The 25154-nt window shown below is 41.4% G+C and overlaps 1 protein-coding gene across 1 annotated transcript in view; it reads right to left on the reverse strand.

Moving 5' to 3' along the window:
- Positions 1-127: 127 nt before the first annotated feature.
- Positions 128-25154, reverse strand: part of LOC124285761 (cell wall protein DAN4-like) — a 36181-nt gene continuing 11154 nt past the window's right edge. Inside the window, exons 5-7 of the mRNA XM_046722034.1 lie at positions 1057-1153; positions 840-961; positions 128-288 (exon numbers count right to left, since the gene is read on the reverse strand). Coding sequence (XP_046577990.1) covers positions 128-288; positions 840-961; positions 1057-1153 — 380 coding nt within the window. The remainder of the gene's footprint in view (positions 289-839; positions 962-1056; positions 1154-25154) is intronic.

The raw sequence follows: 25154 nt of genomic DNA on the forward strand, positions 1-25154 counted from the left end.
TGTACATGCTCAGTCGATGATAGGCCGATGGCTGATTTCTTATCCCCAGCTCAAGATTCTCAGGCCACCAACCTCAAAGGCTGTCCGACAGGCGGGGCAGTTACGTCCAGCCGTTCCCCGCATTCTATTACACTGTCCTGCATATACCACAGGCCGAAGCCTGCGACTCAGGTTTTCCCACGGTCAGCCGCTTGTGAATAAACCCCAGTATTACATTATTGGACAAAGGTCGACCAATGAGAATCGTCGTCCCGCCAGCGAGGATTCCCTGTCCTGCTTTCTGATTGGCTGCTGGGATCACAGGCATGTCAGTACTGCTGCGCCTGAATAAATTTCTATTCGCACTGTGATGGTATCTAGCTGCAGGAAGGCCTCATTTAATTCCTAGCTGACGAGTTGACACGACTGCAGCAATCTCTCTCCGTCACTGACTGTTCGTGATCTAGCTACCTGTAAACCACTGTGAGACGTACTGTCACAGCGCTTGCTCTCCGTCCGAAGCTGTTGTGTTTGTGAACCTCCGAGTACGCTGCGACATGAGAATGAGTCACATGCCACCCCCCACGATTTCGTCGTACCAAAAGACATTCCAAGAAGCGGTTCGAAGTGGAGACACGGGAGAGCTTCAGAAGATATTGGAAGATCGGGATGGTAAAATTAACATTAACTTTTTTGACAAGGAGGGCCAGACAGCCCTCCACCATAGTGTTCAGGGTGGGAACTTAGAGCTTGTCAAGTTACTGGTGAAATTTGGAGCGGACATTAAGCTAGCAAATAGGGACGGATGGACTGCGTTTCACATTGCAGCTTTCGCTGGACATCAGGACATAATTATTTACCTCCTTCACGCTGGGAGGATGTCGTCTGCTTCTGCTCGACGATAGCAGACGACAATGTGCTTCTTTCATAACCCAAAGAGAAGGGCCCCGTCAGCCCGACCGGGAACGGGTCCCGCCCATCACTAAAGTATATTCACGAGGATGAACTTTTCTGATGCAGATCGGACGTATCACGCTCTACCTCACCACATCATGCCAGTATCCACGTGTGTCAGACCTCATTCTGTACTCCTTTGCATTCAACAGCATCACGAATTTAACCTCGCCTGTTTCTACTTTCCCACGAGACATTCTCATGGTGTCCTGCCGGACAACTGCCGGGAACCGTGCGGAACCTTAACAGGCTTCATGTGACAGGTCCCCAACTCTCCACCAAGAATCGGGGACCCTCAGGGTGGGATCAGCTAACTCTCAGTTAAAGCACTTGGATCAAGTGAGTGACATTTTTTGTTGTAATAGGGCATCATAAGGCGACAAGACTTGTTATCGCCGAAAGCCCACATCCGAGACAATGTGTATAGGGCATTCTATCACATGGCTGTGTAGCAGACGATATTCTAGATGGAGACCTGCGTTCTCGATGTATATTTTATCATATTCAACACATTGAAACCATGTTTTTGTACATATAATTGTGTTTATATTTCACCGTACTTCGTATATGGAGTATATTCAACCAAGTTGAACTTGTGACATTTTGTCGTCTGGTCTGACCCATACGACCAGACGACATTAACTCGAGGAAACGGGGACCCATGTAAACCTCAGACAACCGGTCAATGGTGTTCCGTGGACAGGTATAAGACGGTGCCCCGGGAACAGATAGCAGACAGTTATGCTTTCGGGCATAACACCTTGAAATAATATTTGTGTGTTTTCGTGGATTCAAGAAAGCCTGGAGCTGCTCCTGCGTGTTTTCACGGAGACCACCAGGGGACAAAAGTGAGAGAGAACTGATATATGGTGTTTGCTCCCCGTGTCACTGTAGCAGGGCATCCCTGCAATGCATGCTATGACAAAATTCCTGAAATAATTTCTATTATTGATTTATTCACCTGCTCAAAGGTGAACATTTTTTAAATCATAGACGCGTGACCTCAATGTTTTAAAATTAAAAATATTACAACATCTCGTTCTTATCATCTTTTATATCGTTGTACTTTCGGTGACAAATATTGGAATTAATTTTCAATGAATATGTATTTGAAATTTGTCGTAATGTGAAAGAAAGACATACATATTCAAGTTTCCTATCAAACTGTTTTAAAATTTCTAAATGTTGAGAAAGGATGGAAATTAAACGCTCCCGTGTGTTAAGATTAGAGCATGTGAGAGGCAGCGAGTTGTCTAATCTGTGTGTGTTTGCAGCCTGCTACAGTGCGTCCGTTGTCTCCTTCTTCCCTATGTGTACACCCCGACAACGTAACAACACTGACTCGTCTGTGATTACCCACGTTTGTTACACCAGGGACCACAACTCATCTTTGTGATGCTCTCAACAGATTCAGTCGATTAAAACCACTCTGGATGGTGACAAAGTGATGATTCCAAGCTGTGATCCGCAAGTTTCTCAGTCCTATTCAGCCGGGCCTGGCTGGTCGTCTGCTCAAGTGACGCAGACGATAGTTCAAACTCGTGAAAAACACAAGCCAGCCAGCAGCCTAGCTCGTCTGCTGTACACAGGAACTAGGCCACAAGAGCAACACGAATTCTGACTCTGTGATTTCAAAGCAAAAAAAGGTCTCGCTTGCTAACCTGGTCTTTTTTTTATGTACAGCTCCGGACTGTGTTAACTCTCACTCAATTCCCGCCGATTTTCTGGCGCAGGAAAAGAGACTAGTTAAATATCCCCATAAGCATGTGTGGGTGCACGAGATCTGATGTTTTAGAATGTTCCTCGGGAGATTTGTTAGTCCCTGGTGAAGAGATATGGATGTATCTTGAATGGGTGATTTGATCCTGGATGTTACTGTGTAATCTTATTGAAATACGGCATTCGTCGTCACATTCCGACTCGTAATTAATGGAGGTATATATTCCTTGGTTACCTCGTCTTAAGTCGCATATTCCTTCCAGTTACTGTTAAATGAAGCTCCAGTGGTACATGGATATAGCCACACAAGTCATTGACCGAATTAATGAAAATGGCATTTCCCTAATGTATTTGCATAGTAATAATGTACCGTTACGCTTTAATCTGAGGCACATGTGGATTCCACGGTTTGCTACGTTAATACTGTGAACGTTTCATATGCATTAATACGACTCCACACGTGTTCTTTTATATGCTAATTGTTGACAGATGTGATGGGTCAAAATATTTATGTACACTGGCTAGCGATTTGTTGAGTATGTACCAAGCACGTAGTATTCTCTGCGGACCTGAAAATGGCACTTATTTGTTTTGTCGATATTTACAATGAGAAGCTCACTATTGATACATCCCGTAATAACCTACATCGTATTATTCATCGTTTCACCCTTAATGACAGTTTGAACGTTGCTCATTTCTACGCGCCAATCCATGCCTTACGTTACAAATAGCAATTTGTTTTTACAGTGTATTTTAGAAATGTCGGTTTTCATACAACACCCCAAGCATTAAATGTACTTTCATTTTTATGTTTTGAAATCTACGTGCATAAAGTCGGTAAAAGACCTTGTCAGAACTCACCATTTAGCATGTCTGCCAAATTATTAATGTCCTGCGAAACCAGCATTGTTACCGCACCATGAAGTCAACGTACTTATTAACCCGAACCCCATTCAAGCAAATGGCTATTTTGCTGACTGCGAGAGGGTTAACCTGTTGCCTGGAGAGTGGTACTCCGTCTATAAGACGTTGTGTGCACCACGGTGTGTGTCTGTGATTGTGTGAGAGTTCGCCAGGTTGTATTGTCTGTACCGGGGACAGGTATGAATGGTATTTTGTGAAAATGACCCTGAGAGCTGATTGTTAGGTCACGTGATCAAGCACGAATTGTATGTATAAGCAAATAGCTGCTAAATGTACATTTTCACCTATTATCGTTGTACAGCTACTATAATATATTGTACGTCCAGGGGTAGCCTAACCCTGGACGCGAATGACGCCATAATAAAACGCTGAACCTCTCGAAAACTCCTGTCCTTTATGCGCCTTTGGTTCCACAAAGCGACCTTAGCGCTAACACAAACTTGTCTACCTACTTTAAGCTAACTTTAGAAAGATACTCTTCGGAATGACATTTGGTGGCCTGATGAATCGAACTCGACAACTCGAAGTGTGAAATCTGGAAGTTCCTTGAGTTATTGTCAAGTAACAAGCACGAGTTATCAGCAGCAAAACAGGTATCTGTTGTCCACAGAAAGATGCCACATGCCAGCTTGGTTCCCATTTAAACATGTTTCAGACCCGTTTTTAGACGGAAGTTGTGATGCACGTGCATTTCGTGCACCACTTGGTAAACGTGCTTGAAGTTAGATGGGCGACTGATAACAGTACATTGGCAGGTTTGTGAGATCTCAAAGAAATGTTTTTCATGACATATCTTATTCTTTGTCAGTTTAATGATTAATAACGGACTCTTTCGAATTAGCTTCCAAGACTGAGTTTAGAGAACGTACAAAAAGGTGGTTAGTGAACTACTGTCTATAATTGTCTCTTGCGATATATCATTGTAGATATTACATTAGCGGGATTGTAAGGTACTGCCTTTAATTGTCTTCCATGATATACCTCTATAGATATTACATTAGCGGGATTGTAAGGTACTGCCTTGAATTGTCTTCCGGGATATACCTCTATAGATATTCCATTAGCGGGATTGTAAGGTACTGCCTTTAACTGTCTTCCGTGATAAACCTCTATAGATATTACATTAGCGGGATTGTAAGGTTCTGCCTTTAATTGTCTTCCGTGATATACCTCTATAGATATTACATTAGCGGGATTGTAAGGTACTGCCTTTAATTGTCTTCCGTGATGTAACTCTATGGATATTACATTAGCGGGATTGTAAGAATCTGCCTTTAATTGTCTTCCGTGATATACCTCTATAGATATTCCATTAGCGGGATTGTAAGGTACTGCCTTTAATTGTCTTCCGTGATATAACTCTATAGATATTACATTAGCGGGATTGTAAGAATCTGCCTTTAATTGTCTTCCGTGATATACCTCTATAGATATTACATTAGCGGGATTGTAAGGTACTACCTTTAATTGCCTTCCATGATATACCTTTATAGATATTACATTAGCAGGATTGTAAGGTACTGCCTTTAATTGCCTTCCATGATATACCTTTGTAGATATTACATTAGTGGGATTGTAAGGTACTGCCTTGAATTGCCTTCCATGATATACCTTTATAGATATTACATTAGCGGGATTGTAAGGTATTGCCTTGAATTGTCTTCCATGATATACCCTTATAGATATTACATTAGCGGGATTGTAAGGTACTGCCTTTAATTGCCTTCCATGATATACCTTTATAGATATTACATTAGCGGGATTGTAAGGTACTGCCGTTAATTGCCTTCCATGATATACCTTTATAGATATTCCATTAGCGGGATTGTAAGGTACTGCCTTGAATTGCCTTCCATGATATACCTCTATAGATATTACATTAGCGGGATTGTAAGGTACTGCCTTGAATTGCCTTCCAAGATATACCTTTGTAGATATTACATAAGCGGGATTGTAAGGTACTGCCTTGAATTGTCTTCCATGATATACCTTTATAGATATTCCATTAGCGGGATTGTAAGGTACTGCCTTGAATTGTCTTCCGTGATATACCTTTATAGATATTACATTAGCGGGATTGTAAGGTACTGCCTTGAATTGTCTTCCATGATATACCTTTATAGATATTACATTAGCGGGATTGTAAGGTACTGCCTTGAATTGTCTTCCGTGATATACCTCTATAGATATTACATTAGCGGGATTGTAAGGTACTGCCTTGAATTGTCTTCCATGATATACCTCTATAGATATTACATTAGCGGGATTGTAAGGTACTGCCTTGAATTGCCTTCCATGATATACCTTTATAGATATTACATTAGCGGGATTGTAAGGTACTGCCTTGAATTGTCTTCCATGATATACCTTTATAGATATTACATTAGCAGGATTGTAAGGTACTACCTTGAATTGCCTTCCATGATATACCTTTATAGATATTACATTAGCGGGATTGTAAGGTACTGCCTTGAATTGCCTTCCATGATATACCTTTATAGATATTACATTAGCGGGATTGTAAGGTACTGCCTTGAATTGTCTTCCATGATATACCTTTATAGATATTACATTAGCGGGATTGTAAGGTACTGCCTTGAATTGTCTTCCGTGATATACCTCTATAGATATTACATTAGCGGGATTGTAAGGTACTGCCTTGAATTGTCTTCCATGATATACCTCTATAGATATTCCATTAGCGGGATTGTAAGGTACTGCCTTGAATTGCCTTCCATGATATACCTTTATAGATATTACATTAGCGGGATTGTAAGGTACTGCCTTGAATTGTCTTCCATGATATACCTTTATAGATATTACATTAGCGGGATTGTAAGGTACTACCTTGAATTGCCTTCCATGATATACCTTTATAGATATTACATTAGCGGGATTGTAAGGTACTGCCTTGAATTGCCTTCCATGATATACCTTTGTAGATATTACATTAGCGGGATTGTAAGGTACTGCCTTGAATTGTCTTCCATGATATACCTTTATAGATATTACATTAGCGGGATTGTAAGGTACTGCCTTGAATTGTCTTCCGTGATATACCTTTATAGATATTACATTAGCGGGATTGTAAGGTACTGCCTTGAATTGTCTTCCATGATATACCTTTATAGATATTACATTAGCGGGATTGTAAGGTACTGCCTTGAATTGTCTTCCGTGATATACCTCTATAGATATTACATTAGCGGGATTGTAAGGTACTGCCTTGAATTGTCTTCCATGATATACCTTTATAGATATTACATTAGCGGGATTGTAAGGTACTGCCTTGAATTGCCTTCCATGATATACCTTTATAGATATTACATTAGCGGGATTGTAAGGTACTGCCTTGAATTGTCTTCCATGATATACCTTTATAGATATTACATTAGCGGGATTGTAAGGTACTGCCTTGAATTGTCTTCCGTGATATACCTTAATAGATATTCCATTAGCGGGATTGTAAGGTACTGCCTTGAATTGCCTTCCAAGATATACCTTTGTAGATATTACATAAGCGGGATTGTAAGGTACTGCCTTGAATTGTCTTCCATGATATACCTTTATAGATATTACATTAGCGGGATTGTAAGGTACTGCCTTGAATTGTCTTCCATGATATACCTCTATAGATATTACATTAGCGGGATTGTAAGGTACTGCCTTGAATTGTCTGCCTTGAATTGCCTCTTCCATGATATACCTTTATAGATATTACATTAGCGGGAATGTAAGGTACTGCCTTGAATTGTCTTCCGTGATATACCTCTATAGATATTACATTAGCGGGATTGTAAGGTACTGCCTTGAATTGCCTTCCATGATATACCTCTATAGATATTACATTAGCGGGATTGTAAGGTACTGCCTTGAATTGCCTTCCATGATATACCTTTATAGATATTACATTAGCGGGATTGTAAGGTACTGCCTTGAATTGCCTTCCATGATATACCTTTATAGATATTACATTAGCGGGATTGTAAGGTACTGCCTTGAATTGTGTTCCATGATATACCTTTATAGATATTACATTAGCGGGATTGTATGGTACTGCCTTGAATTGCCTTCCGTGATATACCTTAATAGATATTACATTAGCGGGATTGTAAGGTACTACCTTGAATTGTCTTCCATGATATACCTTTATAGATATTACATAAGCGGGATTGTAAGGTACTGCCTTGAATTGTCTTCCATGATATACCTTTATAGATATTACATTAGCGGGATTGTAAGGTACTGCCTTAAATTGTCTTCCATGATATACCTTTATAGATATTACATTAGCGGGATTGTAAGGTACTGCCGTTAATTGCCTTCCATGATATACCTTTATAGATATTCCATTAGCGGGATTGTAAGGTACTGCCTTGAATTGTCTTCCATGATATACCTTTATAGATATTACATTAGCGGGATTGTAAGGTACTGCCTTGAATTGCCTTCCAAGATATACCTTTGTAGATATTACATAAACGGGATTGTAAGGTACTGCCTTGAATTGTCTTCCATGATATACCTTTATAGATATTACATTAGCGGGATTGTAAGGTACTGCCTTGAATTGTCTTCCATGATATACCTTTATAGATATTACATTAGCGGGATTGTAAGGTACTACCTTGAATTGTCTTCCATGATATACCTTTATAGATATTACATTAGCGGGATTGTAAGGTACTGCCTTTAACTGCCTTCCATGATATACCTTTATAGATATTACATTAGCGGGATTGTAAGGTACTGCCTTGAATTGTCTTCCATAATGCATCTTCATAGTGAGTCCATTCGCAAGAGAATCGGATATTGAGCCGAATTGTCGTCCAAGGTATATGATAAGGACATAGGCGGATTAGCAAGGTACTAGAATAAATTCCCACGATATAACGTGCGGCAATATAATACTCTTATCACCGATAAACAACTTCAGTGAGTGGCACGTTTCTTCCGTGCATTTGCACGTTTTTCCTTGATAGACAATTGATATCATGTTAACAGGACTGTAAGGTTGCAATGTCAGGTACAACCTCGGTAAACAAAAACCATGTGTTATTTACAGCTGTTGTTCTGTAAATGCACCGTTATCGGTTCCCCGTTACGCCATGAGGAAGGACTGAATGACTGACTGAGTTTTGGTTTTTACGCCGCTTTTAGCAATATTCCAGCAACATCACGGCGGGGGACACCAGAAATGGGCTTCACACATTGTACCAATGTGGGGATTCGAACCCGGGTCTTCGGCGTGACGAGCCAACGCTTTAACCACTAGGCTACCCCACCGCCCCGCCATGAGGAAGGAACGTTGACGTGTCTGTGGACGACGTGCCATGTTCAACATAGACAGCGGCTCATCATTGTGCGAGGAAAATGGATTCAGCATATGAAGGTTTTCAATATCCTCTTGAACTGGGCCGGCGGGGTAGCACAGTGGTTAAAGCCTGGTCACGCCGAAGACCCGGGTTCGATTCCCCACATGGTTCAATGTGTGAAACCCAGTCCTGGTGTCCCCTCCGTGCTATTGCCGGAAGATTGTTAAAAGCCGCGTAAAACCCAAATACTTCAATTCAATTCCTCTTGAACTATGGCCCGCGATTTGGTACCCACCTTTACTGCACACTCAGGTCGCTGTTGGCACCATCCAGTTGATATTCTCAGGTTGACCTGGAACTTTTTTGGAAAAAAGAAATTTTTCTTAATAATGCTACGAACATATAGGTCTTGGGTGATTAAATAAAGTAAGCATTCATGTGTTGTGAATAATATGTGGGTTCACCCTGAAGTGGCAGGATCCGGTGAAATGTACTTCCTTCTCTGACAGAAATCAAAGATCTTCAACCCGCGTCATGCTCGGTTAATGCTCACCCTAACTAACTGGAGTAGACTGACCGTGACACAGTTTCGCTACAATTTGAACAGTTGAAATGGCTTGAAACATTCTAGAAATGCGATTGACCAGAGCCTGGCGACCCTATAGGTGAGGTGAAATTCGGTTTAACGTAGTACTTGAGAATATTTCGCTCATATGACGACGTGCATGCGTGTGTATGTGGATGTGCGGCTGCTTGTACTAGCCCAGACTGAAGCTGGTTTTATAGTGCTAGCCCACTGAGATACCATGCCGCTGTGAAGCATGAATACCCAACTCAGACACATTATACTGACTCCGAGCCGACCAGTCCTTGTACCCATTTATGCCGAGCGCCAGGCAGGGACCAACAAGTACTATATTTTAACGTCTTTTGGTATGACGGGGATCGAACCCGCGACCTTCCGCTCTCCGGGCGGACGCTCTAACCACTACACCACGGAGGCGGTCTGGCGTCCCTATAAGGTTCCACTGTTTGTGCCAACAGTTTGTTGTGACTGAAAGGCGTGGCTCGAGCTTCCAACACAAGATTATGCACAAATGGAATCGAGGTGTTTTTGCATGATCACAAACATACATTGTATTTATTCATAAGCCTATTTACTTCGCTTAAAAGGAATATTGTATTGTATCTGCTGGACGAGGGTATACATGTACATACATACTAGTGCGCGTTTGATACAGATATTTATTTATCTTACCTTGATAGATAAAACTGTTTAACATATGTCAATCGTATGTTTAAATAGAATGACATATATGGTTATCGCTATCAGAATTTGAATATTAAATAGTCTATGTACCTTTGCGTTTGAAGGTGTTAACAGGTAAATGACATGGTCACCACAGACCACGATGCAGGTAATGTAGGCGTATGTTTGTTTAATTGATTCCGTGTCACTGTAACCTATGGTCATAATATCAACCACCTGCTCAAAACTCGATTATTTTCAGCTCAGTGGAATGTTTCTACGCTGTCAATAAGAAAGTATATTGTTTGATCGGCATTGGTGAGTCAGTAATGAAGCATTCGACTTTATGGATAACAACTTTAGAGCGACGTTTCGGTGTGGCGTCTTACGCCGTTATCCAGCTAAAAGAAGCCAAATAAAAAGAAGTTGTTATCCATAATGTTTGTTCTTTATTGTACTTCCCAACTTCTAAAATGCCACTCAAAGAAGTTAAAAAGATATAGCCTGACTACCAAATCATAAGTGACCAGCATCGGTTGGATGGGACCAATTCTCCAGAATGCCCCTGTGGATGGAGATGGTGGTTAGGCGGGGGTTGTTACATCTCCAAATACCAGCGGGGCGGTGGGGTAGCCTAGTGGTTAAAGCGTTGGCTCGTCACGCCGAAGACTCGGGTTCAAATCCCCACATGTACAACGTGTGAAGCCCATTTCTGGTGTCCCCAGCCGTGATGTTGCTGGGATATTGCTAAAAGCGGCGTAAAACCAAACTCAGTCAGTCAGTCAGTCCAAATACCAGCAAGACATTCTTCAGATGTTTGTCCCTAACACTGGTGTCTCACGGTGAATGTGGAACAATCTGCTGTTTCTCCTTCACACACCGAGGCAGAACAACGCTGGGCCTACTGGGAGACAAACAATGACATACCATTTGCTCAGACAAATGTTGACCATCACTCTCCGCGCTACGACGACCATTAACCCCATACAGTTGTGTGTTTAAAATATTACCACCTCTTTATTGGGCCGTATTAGTTTATGATCACCGCCAATCTGTGTTAGACCGTCGCCCGCGCCTCCTAACAGCAATAAACTAGTCTGAGCATATACACCTGAGGAGACAATGCCTTTCAAGAGGCAATTAGAGGCAACTGAACACAGGTAATTAGTCATGTTATTGTCTCTATACTGTTTACAGTAGGGATCTCTGGGGAATCCAGAATGAAGTGTGAAGAGCGTTGTACATATTGTTGGTTTACGCCGCACTGAGAAGTATTACACGTGATTACATATTGTGCTGTAACATGAACATACGAGGTGAAAGGCTGTCGCTGACAGACGCTGACAAAACAACATGACGATACCCGCACTCAGCTACAACTGCGTTATAAACGGTTGCGTTTCTAAATTTGTTTAGCATATGTTTGTGCGTGACAAAAGGCGGCGGTACACAATAGAGGTGAAGAGGCCGTGATGTGATACATGTCCCAATAGTATGGATGCGATAGATTCACATCCCTATACAGTACTTTTATTTCATCTCTTTTTTTCTCTCTTTTTTAGCAAGTGAACTACACCCCTGAATCATCTGTTTTCAAAATTCAGACTGCTAAGATGGGATGTTGAACGGGAGAAACATATTATCCTAGGGATTCTGCTGTTTACAGCCGACCAGGATATGCTATAAAATGTGACATTTACTAGTTCTTGAGCAGTTTCTGTTATTATTCACGTTTGACATCAGTGTAACTTATAATGAGTGAGTGAGTGAGTGAATATGGTTTTACACCGCTTTTAGCAATATTCCAGCAATATCACGGCGGTGGACACCAGAAATGGGCTTCACACATTGTACCCATGTGGGGACTCGAACCCGGATCTTCGGCGCGACGAACGAACGCTTTAACCACTAGGCTACCCTACCGCTCCACTTATAATGGATCGTATGTATTGCGATGAAGGCGTTGGAAATGGTTGTATTGTATCTCGAGCCTCGTATCGCTATACAGCATTATCCACTTGTACACAATCTGTCTTGGAATAAGAATATTCATACAGTCTGCGACCATGACAATCTGGACTGCCCTATTTAGAAACAAAACATCGTACAGTCTAACAAATGTCCGAATTAAGAATCGTTGGTACAGAGTAACATTAATGCCATTTGCATGCATAGTCTGTTGCAGTGGAAACGTACTGCTGAATTTCACTTTAAACAAAAAAGTAAATCAAATAAAGTGAAATTAAGATTGCGAATCCTCATACTTTTACCTTGCCAATTGAACATTTAAATCTCAGAACTTTATTCAAATTAAGATGAAAGTTGTTTAACAAACGATCATAGTTTCAAATCGCTATTATTGGTTTGTATTACAAGGGGGTACGCGCAGTAGTTAGAACAGTGAAACAAATGCACGTGCAGTACGTGATGAGCGTTAAAACCGAACAAACCAACCCTTCTTTTTCTCGGGGTTTCCTTTAATGTGCATACCCCCCTGTAATACAAACAGACAGACAGACATTTTATTTCAAGTATTCAAGGCCATGGCCCATATTACAAAACAATTTACAGGTATTCATGCTGGTCTTGTTTCTATCTTGTCACCAGCCGAAACAAATGTGCTCTCGTAAAATAACAATAGAGATGCTACACTAAACTATCAAATAATATTTCAGCATAAATACTGAAGATCTAATTATAATTTGTTGTATTTCTTATCCTAAAGACTTTATATAAAAACCTTGCCAAATTTAATATTACATTTTTATCAGTACTTGGTAAATACAAACAAATAGGGGGATACCAGAAACGGGCTTCACACATTGTACCCATGTGGGGAATCGAACCCGAGCGAACGCTTTTACTACTAGGCTACCCCACCGCCCCAGACTGAAAGGACTGACTGACTAAGTTTAGTTTTACGCCGCTTTTAGCAATATTCCAGCAATATCACGGCGGGGGACACCAGAAATGGGCTTTACACATTGTGCCCATGTGGGGAATCGAACCCGGGTCTTCGGCGTGACGAGCCAACGCTTTAACCACTAGGCTACCCCACCGCCCCCAGACTGAAAGGACATGGGCAACGCACAGTTTCATTTTGGAAAATACATTCACATTTGCAAGTAAGTTTCAAATTAAGGACGAATGCGTGAATTTATAATTTTCAGCTCGCATTTCACGACCTCCATCAGGATATATGTAACATACACGTGCCACACCCTGCCGGGCAGAGGCGGTTAAACTAACGGTACAGGAAACATTGATATACATATATAAATACGAACTACAAATAAACCACTGTTTAATTGACCGGTGTTGGACATTAATTGGATGCAGTATTTCTAGAACGAATTATTGGTTGTAAAACAGTCTAAATATATTGTTCAATTGTTTGTTGCTTTGGAACTGGAGCCAGTCACTGGTTCAAGTGGAACTGGTAATTGTTAGCTAGGGAAGTCGGAGGCACGTGGCATATGGTTGTTAGCGTATCGTGTCTATTTGCCACGGTCACCAATTTTTACATAATTTGTTTATAGATCTGTAAAACGTGACGGAACGAACGAACACTGGTTTGTGGAGGTGGCGTTTCACATATTTAAAAGCGACTGAACGCACTGGTCAAGGCAGAGGTTGCTGTGGTCCTCGTCTCGTCAAGTTTTGGAAAGTTTCGTCCCTTAATGTGGCCCGGATTTGCTCATTCACTCACTCACTCACTCACTCACTCACTCCGGTCTCAACAGACCGACTGGTGTATCATGCTAGTTGTTCCCCTCCAGTGGGTCGAGGTCTGTTACCCAGTCATTATCTCAGTGACTGGAAGGCGACGATCCCACACAAGTATGTTAATTAGTTTATTTGTTGGTATAGGTGCAGTAGTGTCAGCCTCTGTAACCATTTAAGGACAAACACAAGTAAGCCAATATTCATTTGTTTGACTGACATATTTCTTACAATGTTTTTTTTTTCACGGGATTATTATAAGGCGTTATCATTAGAGTACAGAAACACCCGCTCTGTTCTTTCCCTCTCATACACGTACACTCCTCCCTCCTCCTCTCTCCTCCTCCCTCCTCCCTCAGAGAGAGAGAGAGAGAGAGAGAGAGAGAGAGAGAGAGAGACGTCGTTCTCCCTCCCTTCTCACACACATGGACACCCTCTCTCCCTACACACACACACACACACACACACACACACATAAGACAGACGCACAGAAAGTCAGAGATGGGTGTTTGAACACCCAGGATACTATTCATTCATTCCTTGCGTCGTCTTTCTAAATGAATAAAAATAAGAAAAGTTCAAAAAGAAATTTTACTTTATAGACTTAAAACAGAACGCAAAATTCCACCCATGCATATTCCCCTCAATGGAATACATCTGTATCATTACCTCATTACCAGCAACGATTCTGGGGTATGTTAAACTATTTTATTTCGGAAAGGGGAAAGTAATAAGCAAAACCGATGGAGATTGTTGTAAAGAAAGATAACTCTTGTATTTATGTAACTCCTCGTGGTCAGAGGAGCAGCTTAGTGGTGAAGCGGATGTGAGTCAGACCGTTAAAACAATACCATTTATGTATTACTGATCGGGAGCAAGCAGAGCGATGCGAATTAAAGTATTAGCTAGTGAATTGGGCTTTTACCAATATTCCATTTTGAGGACACCAGAAATGGGCTTCACAGATTAGTGGGAATCGAACCCGGGCCCTTGGCGTGATGAGCGAACATATTAACCATTATGCTACCCAGCCGCCCCTAAGGAATGCATTAACAGTTATAGACCTTCAGGGCCCCGTTCCTCAAAGCGATCGTAGCGCTACGACAGTCGTAAGTCTATGTGAAAGTATGGGAGTTACGATCATCTTAGCGCTACGACAGTCGTAAGTCTATGTGAAAGTATGGGAGTTACGATCATCTTAGCGCTACGATCGTTTTGTGGAACGGGGCCCAGGACTACATTTAAGACATCGTAACATCGGAGTACAGCCACATAAGAGAAGGTCGAAATATAATTTCTATTCTTTTCAATTCCTTCTCCAACATGTCCTTAATCCAGATTATATTCAATGAAAATAACGATCTTTGAAAAAGCATACGTCTTTTGTAAAGGAACTAGTAACGAAAGCCATTGCTGGTCATCACAGTGTTTTCATCGATAATCGAAATAGTAAAGAACTTCATGTATACGGAACAGAAGCAATATTTGCCATGTACTTAAACTGATTATAAGCGCCAGAGAGAGAAAAAGAAATATATTAAACCGTGCATATAAAGTTTTGATTCAAATAGCATAAATGAATTCATGAGCTGTGAAATGTTACATTAGTTTCTATAAAGTCAAATAATCTAATCCACGAAAACATGCTAGTATGGTCCAACTTGCAACTAGGGAAGATTTAAATGAAAACAAATGGAGTATGGTTTTACGCCGCTTTTAGCAATATTCCAGCAATATCACGGAGGGGACACCAGAAATGGGCACTGTAGCCATATGGGGAATCGAACCCGGGTCTTCGGCGTGACGAATGAACGCTTAACCACTAGGATACCCCACCTCCCCGAACAAAATGGATGTAGGTTAGTATAGTAGTCGATTGTCCCTCTGTATCAAGGGCATTTCGGTACTGTCCAAAAACGATGTCAAGAAAACATCTTGCCCCTCTCTCCGTGTGAGTATTTTGCCTTTCTTTCGTTCGTCTAAACAGACAACTTGAGACACCTCTCCGTCCACCATAGAGCCATTAAGCCGTTACAGTCTCACGAAACATCGTTAGTATTCCAACAAGGACACTCACATGTCCTACCTGTCATCTTCACACCTGCCTGAATCCGCCCAGCAACTCCCTTTTAATAATTGGTAGGCTCCCGTTTATTGTTTATACAATTATGTTTATGATTAGGGTCATAATCGCAGCAAGCACGAGATCATGTTTCCCACCCAAACTTGACGATATGATGACGTTAAGTGTGACATTACGGGGGTAATAAATATCTTATATAACTATTTACATAGTATGACGTTTGTTTTATGCCAAGTTAACACATGTATCATATAATAATAATGTTTAAATGTCATGTATCTGTTTTAATGGCAACACAGCGTATCCCCTCCTTACTTCTTGAAATACGTTTTGGGAAATTTCCACAGATTTTTAATCCAGTGCCTTGCTCGCTGTATAAGTCCACGTGTACCGGGATTTCTTACGCGATGTGGACCTTGCGTCAGTCCTTGTTGCTGCAGACGTTGTAGTTGTAGTTGTAGTTGCAATGGTAGTTGCAATGGTAGTTGTAGTTGCAATGGTAGTGGTAGTTGCAATGATAATGGTAGTTGTAGTTGTAGTTGCAATGGTAGTGGTAGTTGTAGTTGCAATGGTAGTGGTAGTTGGTATGGTAGTGGTAGTTGTAGTTGTAGTTGCAATGGTAGTTGTAGTTGTAGTAGTTGTAGTGGTAGTAGTGGTAGTGGTAGTGGTATTGGTAGTTGTAGTTGCAATGGTAGTGGTAGTTGTAGTTGTTGTAGTTGCAATGGTAGTGGTAGTTGTAGTAGTAGTAGTAGTTGTAGTGGCAGTTGTAGTTGTAGTTGTAGTGGTAGTTGTAGTTGCAATGGTAGTTGTAGTGGTAGTTGTAGTTGCAATGGTAGTGGTAGTGGTAGTTGTAGTGGTAGTTGTAGTAGATCGAGTGGTGAGGCTCGCTGATGTCATCGTATCATAATTTCGAAGATCGATGCTGAAGCTGTTGATCACTGGATTGTCTGGTCCAGACACGATTATTTACAGACCGCCGCCATGTAGCTGGAATATTGCTGTGTGCGGCGTTAAACAACCAACCAAGTATATTAATGGTGGCGATGTTGGTATTTGTTGTTTTTCGCTGCACTCAGCCCTTTTCCAGCCATATAACAGGGTCTGTAAGTAATCGAGTCTGGACCAGATAATCCAGTGATTAACATTATGAGCATCGATGTACGCAGATGATAAACGCTGACCACCCAATCCTTTTTAGTGGCTTCTTACAAGCAGTGGTTCCTGAAGGCAGCGCCAACAGGAAAGCTGCCTCAGAATTAATGTTAGTGACTCAGAAATGTTCAGAATGTTGTCAGTGTAGATTGACTGGCCGGAGTAATGTACCCTTTTTCATTGTTATTCCGGGGCAGTGGGGTAGCCTAGTGGTTAAAGTGTTGGCTCGTCACGCCGAAGACCCGGGTTGGAATCCCCACATGGGTACAATGTGTGAAGCCCATTTTCTGGTGTCCCCCGCCGTGATGTTGCTGGAATATTGCTAAAAGTGGCGTAAAACCAAATTCAGTCAGTCAGTCAGTCATTTTTATTCCATAATAGTTTTGGAGGCTCGTGGCCCATGTCCGTGTTTTCAGACAGTTTTTAAACAGCAAATAAATTAGATATTAATCAGGTCGAAAATATCAACAGCCTTTACAGGAACTCTCTCTCATCAAGAAACCTCCAGAACGATTGAATCTGACATGCTCATGTTCACAATACGGAGGGGAAATCACCGCCTTGTTCCAAATTATTCTGGAAAGGTCAATTCGCTGTTGTTGGCTAGTGTTCAGATATGTCCACAACAGACGTCTGTATCAATTTTGAATGTTGAAAAACACCGAGCTGGGTTTGGGCGAAAACAAGACTTTTTACTATTCATTTACAGAAATATCTCACCTTGGCCTAAGCACACTAGAGATCTATTGCATTCTTATCTGTACACAAAATAGCGCTGTTTTCACCCACTTGCACGGGATTCATCACCTGCAACATAAAATGCACTTGGGGTGTAATATTGCCAACAGGCACAGGGAGATGAGGGCACCCTGTCTGCTTCTATACAGCGAGGCTCAATCCACTACCCCTTCTACCCAACCCCCAAACGCCATGTGACGGCGACACCAGACTGCCCTCAGTCTTCCCCTCATACGCCGACGGTAACTACGGACTACTTCTTTGTATATTCATGCATTGTTACGTGCCGTTTTCTGAGACGTGCGGGTCATACACTGAAGTGAAAATTATATGTCTTTTGAGCAGTTAGCACACATGAGATTGGGAGTCTGAAAAGTTCTTTCAGCTTCAGGCTATTAACCCCCTAGCACTGTACTACACTACTCGATGCGGCTCGGCAACCTCGGCGGTTTTATGTGTAAAAAGAATATCGTCTCGATGTGTGAATGTAGGGTTTATGCGATGTTTATTCCGTTTGCTTTGTTCATTCATGAAATAAGGCTCCATACATCGGATACCCAAGCAACATAATATTAGTACCTTTTCCGAAATGAGGACTACTATCAGCTCTCTTATCCCGATGTTTATAGGTAAAAGAACCCTCGTTATTCGTAAGTTAAGGTGTTCTCATTATTACTATGTTAAGCTGCTCTCGTTATTCCTAAGTTAATATTCCTAAGTTAAGGTGTTCTCATTATTCTTAAGTTAAGGCATCTTCGTTATTCCTAAGTTAGTATACCTAAGTCAAGGTGTTCTCGTCATTCCTAAGTTAAGGTATGTTAGTTTTTTTCCAAGTTAAGGTGTTCTCATTATTCCTAAGTTAAGGTGTTCTCGTTATTACTAAGTTAAGGTGTTCTCATTATGACTAAGTTAAGGTGTTCTCATTATTCCTAAGTTAAGGTGTTCTCGTTATTCCTAAGTTAACGTATATTCGTTATTCTTAACTGAATATTCCTAAGTTAATGTGTTCTCGTTATTCTTAAGTTAGTATTCCTAAGTTAAGGTGTTCTCAGTATTCCTAAGTTAAAGTATCTTCGTTATTCCTAAGCTAAGGTGTTCTCGTTATTTCCTAAGTTAAATCTCTCGTTATTCTTAAGTTGTTTCCTATTCCTAAGTTAAATCATCTCGTTATTCCTAAGCTAAGGTGTTCTCGTTATTCTTAAGTCAGTATTCCTAAGTTAAGGTATCTTCGTTATTCCTAAGTTAAGGTGTTCTCAGTATTCCTAAGTTAAAGCATCTTCGTTATTCCTAAGCTAAGGTGTTCTCGTTATTCTTAAGTCAGTATTCCTAAGTTAAGGTATCTTCGTTATTCCTAAGTTAAGGTGTTCTCAGTATTCCTAAGTTAAAGCATCTTCGTTATTCCTAAGCTAAGGTGTTCTCGTTATTCTTAAGTCAGTATTCCTAAGTTAAGGTATCTTCGTTAATCCCAAGTTAAGGTGTTCTCGTTAACTGCGAAGTTCAAGAAGTATTTCTCGTCAATCTGAAGTTGAAGGGATTTTTATTATTTCGAAGTTAAAATGATTCTTGTTTTGAAGAACCTAAGGCGAATCTCGCCATTCGATAGGGATCCCATTTATCTGGACGTTAAAGGGATTTAAGATGAAACTATCCAGCTAAAGTTGGAAAGTCTTCCTCAAGGAAAAGTTATAGCTTCAGGTAGATGCATACATATCCTGAAACAAAAGGGCTAGAGCCCATGAATATTCTTTTGGATGTTTTTTTATGAATTTGTATGCCCAGTCTTCACTTTAAAAACATATTCCGAAAACATATTCATGGACTATAACTTTTTTGCATATCCTTTGTAGACTACCTGGATACATTTGCCAGTGATATTTTACCTGTGTTTTGTAGAACACAACTATATATAGTTTAAGAACGTCGACAGACAACCAACAACCTCCAGTTTACATAGGTAAGGTATACAGTTGAGTGGAAGGTTTAAGAGCATCGGGTGTGGATTACATCAGTCGTGCAATAAACATACATTGTTGTAAAAAGTACATTGCAACTTCCATAGTGAGGTACACATATTATCTCGAGCTTCGTGAACAGCTGATACCGATATCATTAGTCACGTGGAACACATTGTGTGTGGCCATCCTCCATCTTGTGTGTGACCATCCACCTTCTTGTGTGTGACCATCCACCTTCTTGTGTGCGAATATCCACCTTCTTGCGTGTGACATCCACCTTCTTGCGTGTGACCATCCTCCATCTTGTGTGTGACCATCCACCTTCTTGCGTGTGACCATCCACCTTCTTGTGTGTGACATCCACCTTCTTGTGTGTGACCATCCACCATCTTGTGTGTGACCCTCCACCTTCTTGCGTGTGACATCCACCTTCTTGCGTGTGACCATCCACCTTCTTGTGTGTGACATCCACCTTCATCCACCTTCTTGTGTGTGACCATCCACCTTCTTGTGTGTGACCATCCACCCTTTGTGTGTGACCATCCACCTTCTTGCGTGTGACCATCCACCTTCTTGCGTGTGACCATCCACCTTCTTGTGTGTGACCATCCACCTTCTTGTGTGTGACCATCCACCATCTTGTGTGTGACATCCACCTTCTTGTGTGTGACCATCCACCTTCTTGTGTGTGACCATCCACCTTCTTGTGTGTGACCATCCACCTTCTTGTGTGTGACCATCCACCTTCTTGTGTGTGACCCTCCACCTTGATGTGTGTGACCATCCACCTTCTTGTGTGTGACCATCCACCTTCTTGTGTGTGACCATCCACCTTCTTGTGTGTGACCCTCCACCTTGATGTATGTGAACATCCACCTTGATGTATGTGACCATCCACCTTCTTGTGTGTGACCATCCACCTTCTTGTGTGTGACCATCCACCTTGTGTGTGGCCATCCTCCTTCTTGTGTGTGACCATCCACCTTCTTGTGTGTGACCATCCACCTTCTTGTGTGTGACCATCCACCTTCTTGTGTGTGACCATCCACCTTCTTGTGTAAAATATAGAATACAGATTTCACACCGAAATCAAACCCGAGCCTTCGGCGTGACGACCGAACGCTATAACCAGGCGGCCTCACCGATCCATGACGTCGCGTGAAGAAGACACCCTATTCCCCCAGACAGTGGGCAAAGGGGGAGTGGTGGGGGAAAGGCTATTCACGGTATGCAGGTACGATCTGTACACTATGACTCTTCATAAAGAAAGTGATTGGTATTAAATACAAGCCTCGTCTTGATCAAACGTGTGACACGACGCAAGCAGGCGCCACAAAGGAGGTGGCTGTGTGAGAATATATGACGTCTCCATGCGCCACGACCTCCTAGGAAGGAATTCCTCTATGACATACCCTACCAGGAGCGGAGTTATACCTCACCCTGAACGTACACTTATTGTTTTCGGGTGACTGAATCTTATATTCCAGTTGTAGACTTGTTCTACATTGCTCTTGCCTGGATTGTTGAACACTGAAGATTCAGCATCACGTAATAAGCGCAATGAGAGAACGCTTGCTTCAATACATTATCATAACATCCAGCGTATTATGTTTAGTAATTTTGTCTGAAGTCTGAACAAAGTGCACTCGAGGATAGAGTCACGGACGTCCCGGGACGGGGGACTGCCCCTTCTTCTCTCTACACCCAAACTGGGTTAAAGGCCCATAATGGGGATCAGTAAGACATGGCGGTGAATAGGACGTTGGTCTAGTGGTTCATGCTGACTTGGCGTAAAGAAGTGCTACACCACACTGACCCCAGGACTACGATGTTCAGTGAAGTAAACGCTCCAGGACCTACCTGTGTATACCCTCACCGCGTTGACGATTATTACTTTGGGTGTTCAAACATGAACGACTTCTCTGCAGCATTTCATGGAGATATGAGTAAACATCTCACCTAACTACTCTAAGAAATCGATTCAAAGAAAGTTTTTCTGTGCTCAAACATTAACCATAACTCAGAATATATTCGGGCACTTGGCACAGTAAGGCAATGGGTGATAACAAACGTGAATTAAAAAGACTAGCCACCTGTTGTCACAACTGTGCATAATTGTTCAAATAGAAAAAACCCAAGTGCCATCTAACGAAATATGTTGCCAGATTTCTCAAGTGGTTCAGTAGAATCCTAAAGATCCTAACCAGCAATCATCACTCTGACACCCCAGTTTACGTATCATTATATCATTATATGTTTTGTAGTTCAAGGTCAATGGAATCTGTTCCGACGGATTATCAAGTCTCGTTATTCTACGGCGTTGACGTTAAATATGACTGTGTTTCCGGTCATGCATTCGACTTCGATGTGTGACGTTACAGCTTGATTTCCGTGTATCGTATCACCCCTATCACTGTGAGTTAGCACATTCTTAGCAATATTCCAGCAATATCATGGCGGGGGACACCAGAAATGGGCTTCACACATTGTACCCATGTGGGGAATCGAACCCGGGTTTTCGGCTTGACGAGCGAACGCCTTAACCACTAGGCTACCCCGTACACTATTAGTATTTGAACCAATCTTAGCGCGGTAACGGTAGCCTCGTGGTGAAGGCGTTAATTTAATTCCTATTTGGGCAAGCTACAGTCAAACATCGTTGTGTCGAACTCACAGGTATCTCCAAGTAAACGCTTCTTCCCTGTGTATTCCATGTATAATCATCATTTTGCGGTTATATCGAACCTCCGATAACTCGAATATTATTACTCGCCCGTGGAAGATACTGCAGAGTAATACTTATACGGCGATATTACACTAGTGTAATATCGCTAGACGTATGACGTCATAATGGCTTACAGTTATGACGTCACAATGTTAATACCTCTGTCACAATGGTATTAGACCTTAGATGCTTGATTGGCATTTTAGAAGATGCTATTTGATGAACATAGAGATTTTTTCTGGGTTACATCTTCTTTTTAAAAAGAAGATGTAACCCAGAAAAAATCTCTATGTTCGTATTAGACCTTGCTTGACTCGTGGAAAGCTGAAAGTCAATACACTTCGTAGGCAGTTTTTATCAGTTTATGTTGGAGAGTAATAAACAGAATATTAAACTCGCTTCCGTGAAATACCATTTTTATTAAACTCGTGAAAGATTTAGCATCAAACTCGCTTTCTCTCGTTTGATACCAAATCATTACCTCGTTTAATAAAAACGGTATTACACGGAAGGTCGTTTAGTATCCTCTATGTATTTGTCCCTTCAACTTGGACACAACGATGATTGGTTGTTTGTCAAACCAAGTCTTTGTCTTCTCGGGGACAAAAACTGTACCCTCTCCCTCCATCCTAATCAATGTTCCCAAAGCCCATGTACTGCGATTGCCGGCCTTCCAGTGACCTGTACGTGGATAACGACTGGTATAAGTAGGGTTAATGTGAGGAGAATTTGTGGGGCTTGCCCTGCAAATGAGAGGTTAGTTATCAAGATATCAAACTACTAATTACTGTAGGTTATAACATGATTTAATTATCTCAACAATCAGTGCATGCAGAGTTTTATCATAAGCATCATCTAATAACTAGTTTAGGTCACCCAATAATTCATTAGGCGTGGTAAAATTGTTTTGTCCTTCGTTCAAAAACAATTAGCTAGACAATGGAGAGAACGTACTCAGATCCATCTATGCAATAATATACTGAACAACATTAGAAACGCACCACCCATATATTACGAAATATCCCCGTCAGACTGAAATGTACCCATGATATCTGAGCATCGTCGGTGCATTATAGTGTGATGCGTTTCTAATGTTGTTCAGTATATATCGATTTACCACAATATCGCCGTAAATGTACACCACTTAGTCAGTTACTATGAACTGTTTGTCTGTAAAATATGTCTATTTCAGAGACAAGTTGTTAGTCTGTACATCACTGTAAAGGTTTATCCTTGCACAGTATATCGTAGACTAACGCTTAGTCTCTGAATACATATAACTTTGATAGAAACAAACAATTCCTTTTTAATTGGAAATTGAGCCCCAGTGAGAAATTAGATTCAGAACCTGAGGAAATCTAGACTTGCTTCATTTAGGGCTTTAGCATTGCAGGAAGGACCGCGCGGAAGGAAACAAATGCGGTTCAGGGACTGCGACATACACTAAATATACCGCTGTAAAGGTTATATCACTGAAATAGTATATCCTTGTCACGCGAAATCCGTGTTCCAATCATTGTAACGGTGAATCAGCTAATGTGGAACATATCAAAGAAAAACTGAAATATTCTGGAATATGTCAGAGGCGTTAAGCAAATAGAAAATGAAGGAAAACTGCTTGTTGTGTTGAACATTTTTTACTGATAAGGAGTGAGTGAGTTTAGTTTTACGCCGCACCCAGCACTATTCAATCTATATGGCGGTGGTCTGTAAATAATCAGACAATCCAGTGATCAATAGCATGATTGGGATACGATGACATGTGTCAACCAAGTCAGCGAGCCTCACCACCCGATCCCGTTAGTCGCCTCTTACGACAAGCATGGGTTACTGAAGATCAATTCTAACCCGGATCTTCACGGGTCTACTAATAAAGAATACAAAGTGGGCGTATATATGAGCAAGCAATAATGTTTATCTTTGTCGTAATAAAAGACTTAACACAAAACTACTGCTAGTTCCATCCGTATATGATGTAGAAATAAGTGTAGACGTCCCGGGATATTGCAAGGAACATTGACTCTGTATAAGGCCAGTGCGCCAGTTTGATAATCACCCGTACCCGTACTAACGTACACCTGAACTTCAGTCGGAGTTATAGCACGCCCATTACGTGTGACAGTGAATGGAAGCTTGATAATAACATAAGATCGCACTGAAGAGGTCTTCACATAAACGTATTATAAGCAAGCCAGCCATCTCTGTCAAAGTCAGCCGTTTACGGATCATTAATCTCACTGGTGAGGTATCTACACCAGCTTATTAATGGCATCGGGCTTATCTGGGGGAATGTTTCGCATTCTCTTGCATAAAGATGTGAGAAGCCTATATGCAACTGAGGGCGATAAGCAGCGACACACAATGAGCACATAAAGTAATGACGTCATCAAGTGCACACTTCAATGGGGAGATTAATTTCATGTGTGTGCCGTGTTTGAAGTGAGGCTTCTATGCATGCCTTTTCAGAGGCTGTCTTCGCTGTCATTTCATACGTAATTTATAGGTTTGATATATATGTGAGATTTAAAAAGTCTTGGCCTGCTTTCTTATGATTGCGAATCAGGCAACAACAGGCAACAACAGGCAACAACCCAAACCAAACACGGTGTACATGCTTCGAAGTTTCTGTACAAATTGA

Source organism: Haliotis rubra, unplaced genomic scaffold, assembly GCF_003918875.1.
Source record: "Haliotis rubra isolate DU_JTF1 unplaced genomic scaffold, ASM391887v1 Scf369, whole genome shotgun sequence".
NCBI lineage: Eukaryota > Metazoa > Mollusca > Gastropoda > Lepetellida > Haliotidae > Haliotis > Haliotis rubra.